The sequence below is a fragment of the Cannabis sativa genome, chromosome 4 (assembly GCF_029168945.1).
Source record: "Cannabis sativa cultivar Pink pepper isolate KNU-18-1 chromosome 4, ASM2916894v1, whole genome shotgun sequence".
Classification (NCBI taxonomy): domain Eukaryota; kingdom Viridiplantae; phylum Streptophyta; class Magnoliopsida; order Rosales; family Cannabaceae; genus Cannabis; species Cannabis sativa.
Genome location: NC_083604.1, coordinates 4,445,010 through 4,450,347, shown reverse-complemented (window position 1 = coordinate 4,450,347; position 5,338 = coordinate 4,445,010). Strand labels below are relative to the sequence as shown.

General features: G+C 31.5%; 1 protein-coding gene across 1 annotated transcript; it reads right to left on the bottom strand.

The window, feature by feature from the left end:
• Positions 1 to 939: 939 nt before the first annotated feature.
• LOC133036625 (uncharacterized) lies at positions 940 to 4,602 on the bottom strand. Its single transcript, XM_061113182.1, has 6 exons — positions 4,417 to 4,602; positions 4,146 to 4,282; positions 3,184 to 3,264; positions 2,999 to 3,100; positions 2,209 to 2,416; positions 940 to 2,119 (listed from the first exon to the last, which is right to left on the bottom strand). The coding sequence occupies exons 1-6, from the start codon at positions 4,472 to 4,474 to the stop codon at positions 1,251 to 1,253; spliced, it is 1,455 nt and encodes a 484-aa protein (XP_060969165.1). The 5' UTR covers positions 4,475 to 4,602; the 3' UTR covers positions 940 to 1,250.
• Positions 4,603 to 5,338: the final 736 nt, after the last annotated feature.

The following is a 5,338-nucleotide window of genomic DNA, read 5'->3' as shown; positions in this document are numbered from 1 at the left end:
TTAATTAGTTGGCTTGATGGAAATTAAAAATGACTTAATGGGCATTTGATATTGCTGTTGGTGGGCTGGGCTTCTTCTTAGCTATGGCTCATAATTGAAAAACTATGATTAACTCATAATTCAGATACTAGTAGTCCAAAATTTGACTGAAAATTAGCTTTAGATTGATTGACTACCAAGTGTTTGGTTGGCTAAACTCAAATGGTTTTTTCTTTCTTTCTCTCCAAATATTAAATGCTTGTTTATTCACAAGTGAATAGCAAGGATTAATCTTATTGATTAATGTTGTTCCTTTTTCTTTGCAGGCAATTAGAGGAGCCTTTACATTTATCTTGGACATAAATACAAGAGGAAACTAAGATTATTGAACCACCGAACATATTTGGCTCAAACAAAGCATGTTATTTTATATGTACTAGTATCTAAAGTGACAAGTGAACATACAATCAATCAAGAATCATTTTGCTTCAATGCATAAATCTAGAGATAGTACTATCAATTGATTCCTTCCAATGTATTGTGTTTGAGTGTCATGTCTTTGTATGGTAAATTATGTTGCTTAATATTATGTTAGTTATGTTTTGAATTGGTTCCTTTCCTAGCTGTTTGAGCTGTTTATCTAAGTTGTCCTTAGATGCATCTATTTTGTCTGGCTTCATTTATCTTTTCCAGGTCAACTTTAAGTTTGTTTCATTAATTGGTTCAGCTCATTACCAGGTGACTCGAGCTGTTGCCTTAGTTAGTTGAGTTGGTTTTACCGAAGTGCTAGCTATATTAAGCTGATCTAGCCTTCTCTAACTAACTCTCCACACAACTATTTTAAGAAACTCAACAAATGACTCTTAATATAAACCAACCCAACCCAACTTTAATACCACTTGTAAGACAACACAACAACACGTGAAAACGTAATTACTATTATTATTGCAAAAATAATTACACCAAAACTTGAACATAAGCCATAATATACTAAGCACTCACACCTTTACAACAATTATATATAATTCACACCTTGAGGACCCCAAGGTCCATATATATACTTTAACTGTTCTAGAAAATTTTAGCAATTGTGCTTGAGCTTTAGTTTAAGGTCCAAGTATTAGAATTCACTTCATTCATTTAAACAGTACTTAACTATTCTAGAACTTTCTAAGTCAGTAGTGACTTTCAACATCACACAGTATAAAACACAAAGACATAAAATAGAACAAAACACAAAACTATAACAATCTGGTTTCTAAAAGCAAGATTCAATGCTTGCTACAAGACTGGTAAAATCCTATAATGTTCACTACACTAGCACATATATGAACTATTATAAGCACAACTACAATCTTATGGCTGCCCCATTTTTTGGTCTTCTTTTCCCGTATTTTGTCCTCTTTGAGTTTGCTTGAAAGCTTGGCTTTCAAAACGCTAGCTGACTCGAGAGTGTTTCTAGGGTACCAACTCTCGAAATTATTCGAATCATCACTCTCAACAACACTAATGAGATGCTCATTCATCCTTAAAAGTTCACTAGCATATTTTTGTTCCAGCCACTTCTCATTTGTGATGTGTGTAAGCCAATAAAGACACCCTGAAATAATAGTTAGTACTGATGCTATAAGGGCAAGACCACCGCTACACCCTGGAATTATGGCCCCAAACCATCCTTGTAAGGCAAGGGTGAAAGAAACTATTACTACAAATGGACCATCTACTATCTTAGACTTATTTTGCATATCCTCAATTTTTTTGTCCAATTCTTTGAAGTATTCATTCTTCTTTGTGCTGCAGCTTTCTAACTTCGGCTCTAATTTTGGCTCTTCGACTATTGTTACATTTTCAAATATCGAAAATGTTCCTACACATTTGACACCAACCTTCCATTTGATTGGAAAGTTTAATAAAGTTTCTGTCGAGTGAGACCACCTCAAGTGTTCATTCTTTATGTTGCGTTTCTGAAAGGCTTTCAACATTTCAGGATAAAAGGAGAAGAACTCATCCTCTGTGATGATTTGGTTCTCAAAGAGCGCCTTGTAAAACTGGTTAAAAACTTTCCGAGGAAATAGTGTGGAAATCACTAATGCAACTAATGCTGCAATAAGTGAGGGTCTCATCTTTGCAACCCAATATTCTGCCAAAAATAGGAAAAAAAAAGCAATTAGTTAAACGAGAGCAATAATAAAAATGAAATTTTCAATAAATAATTTTAATTTGACTTACCACACTGCAATTGTACTATAGTTTGACAGAATAAATCAGTGTAGTCGTGAAAATGGAACTGCATTCCCACCAGAGATTCAAAATAACTTGCAAAACTTAAAGGAGTGACAACTCCTAAGCTCTTAGTAAATCCAAGTGCGTTCAAGATTTGGAACTCCATATCATAACACTTACTTTGTGTTATGCTATGGAGTTCCCAATATTTTGCCTGTTTGATAAGATTATTTTAGTAATAATAAAGTTATTCAAAGCACTAGAAAGACAAAGGAGAAAAAACACATAAATAAAGAGAGGATAGAAAGAAAGGAAAAAAGAAAAACTCTTAAGAGAGCAGACTTGTTATTATAGTTGGTTAACCTTTAAGGGTTCGTTTGGAACGCCGTATTAGGTCGTATTGTATTGTATTGTATTATATTGAATTGTATTTTATACAATATTTTTATGTAAAACTATATGTGGTATTAACTTTTATTGACACCTAAATATATAATATTTTAGTATAAATTAAAGTTTAACATAGTATTATATAAAAATATGATATATAATCTAATTCAATGTAATACAATACAATACAATACGACCTAATACAGCGTTCCAAACGAGCCCTAAGAGAAAGACATGCCTAAACAAACTTACATAGCTAATGAATCATTAACTAATTCAGCTAAAGACAGCTAGATAACAAGATTAAACAACAGAAGAATAAAAGCAAAAAACAGAATGAATTAATTAATTATAAGACTGGAAGATACTCAATTAAAACAGATTAACTAATTAGTTAATAACATACCTTAAGATGACCAATGGAAAAGTATTTGTCTCTTGTTTTCCAAGCAATGTCAAGACAACATAGGGCAATGAGATCAATGCTTGTTTCACTTTCATACTCAACCTAAGAAATTAATAATTGTTAGAGTGAAACAACAATAAATTTTGAAAAAATCATGTCATGGCATTATTTAATTAATGAAGTACCTGTTCTTTACAGACGTAGAGATTGAACAGATTTGCAGCCAGATATGGAATCCAAGCGTCGAATGGTTCCCATTTAGAATACTGCATTTACAAATAAAATGAATATTACTAATATATATCTAACATATATCATTTTGTGTTTATCATACTATCTATATATATTCAAATCAGTCAAACAAAATGCTTACAAGGTGGATAAATAGAAGACGCTCAATCATCTCTCTCAAACAAGATTAATTTATTTGATAGAAAAGTTAGTTTATGGTTATTTTTAAAGATAATGAATTATGTGATTAGTTGGAATAAAACTTGGATGATTTGAATGGGGAAGGAAGAACATAATATCCTAGGCTTGTAAACTATTATTTAGTAGAATCTTAACTAAAGTGGAAGGAAGAACAGAACAAGAGGGTAAAAAGGAATTCTGCATGTTGTAGACCCTCTTATATATTTAATTGACTCAATCATAGCCTCCCCACTAGAGCTATTTGTTGAACTTGGCTATTTTACATCAAAATCCAAGTCTCAGCAAAATGTTGTGATGGAAAGTAAGCATAGCACCTTCCAACATTTTGAGCCCACATGAGCTAGGATTGTGTGTTTCTAACTGGTACTGTTAAAGCTACTTGCACTAAAAAAACCAGTTATCTAGGGTGCAAACCAGGTGTAACACATATGAATCATTGCACTAAATAAAACAATTTTGATGGTGAAGCTCTCTCTGATAGAAATGAATAATAGCACAACTCTTGAGGAGCATTTCATTTAAGTTTCTTTTGTTTCATTTTAGTTCTCTCTATATTTCTAATATTTATGCAAGAGGAAAACAGATTAAGAAATATATTAAAAATATACAAATAACCTCACATACTCTAACCAATGTGAGAGATAAATTCTAGCAGTTTATGAAGAACTACACCAAAACATATAAGACGCTTTGATGGGTCAAGAAGATTACTTACTTTGTCTATAATCAAAATGGATCTATTGTGCAAATTTCTGTGGAGATTGCTTTTGCCAACTTCCATGGCTAAGTATTTTTCCCAACCACTGGTGATTTGAAGTGGATTAAACATATCACAGGTAACTTTTGTTACTCCTTTTCATTAACAAGAACACAATAATGAGATATTTGAGTTAAAAAAAGAATATTTAAGTCAATTTCATAATAGTATTCTTATAAACACAGATTTTGACTAAGAAAGTTACATCTAACATATTGTATAAACTTACCTTCAAATGGGAGAAGGTTTAGTCCCATTTTTTCATTCATGTGCCTTCCTTTGTCCATTAAGCTAATCCTATTACCAAAGTAGCTCCAATTTATTGGTATATAAAGTTAGAACACAATAAACACACACATATATATATATATATATTAAGTTTAAGAAGAAAAATAGAAAGTTGAGAAGAAAAAGAAATACCTTCTGCTACTAAGAAGAGAGAAAAGAGAAGGGTTTTCTTTGTATAGCTCAGTTCAAAATGAGAAATGCAAAAAGGACATATCAAATAACAACAAGGGTCATTTCAATAATACACATAAGGGTCATATTTTTTTTTGTAACAATACATTATTTTTATAAAAACAAACCATATTCCATGTTGTCATTTATAATAAGTACTATTGTTATATACTATAAGCGCATGTTTCCTTGTAAAAAGGAATTGATTTAAAACCATTTTCATAAGAATTGGTTTAGAACCATGTTCATATATAAGAATTGATTCAAAACCATGTTCATAGATGAAATAACCATCAACTAGTGAATATAAAAGAACCATCAACTAATGTGATTATTGACTGATACACCACAAGGTCAACATAAAGACCTAGTGCTGCTTCCTACTTGGTTCAAAAACACATTACACAATTTGTAGTAGTATGCAGTATTGAATTATTTTTTAGGCTTTCTATTGTTATTATTAAATAAATTTATTTACATAATAATGTAAAAATTTACATGTATATATTGATATAGAAATTAAGAAAAGAATAAGCAGCTTAGATCCACCGGCATGATGAGGCCCACCAACATCATTACACAACACACACACGGCCCAACATTTGAATTTAAATGACCCAATACCTCGGGCCCACCAATCCAAGCCAGCTTTATTCAAATGCATATCTTCTAAAACAAGGAGGAAAGCTAAC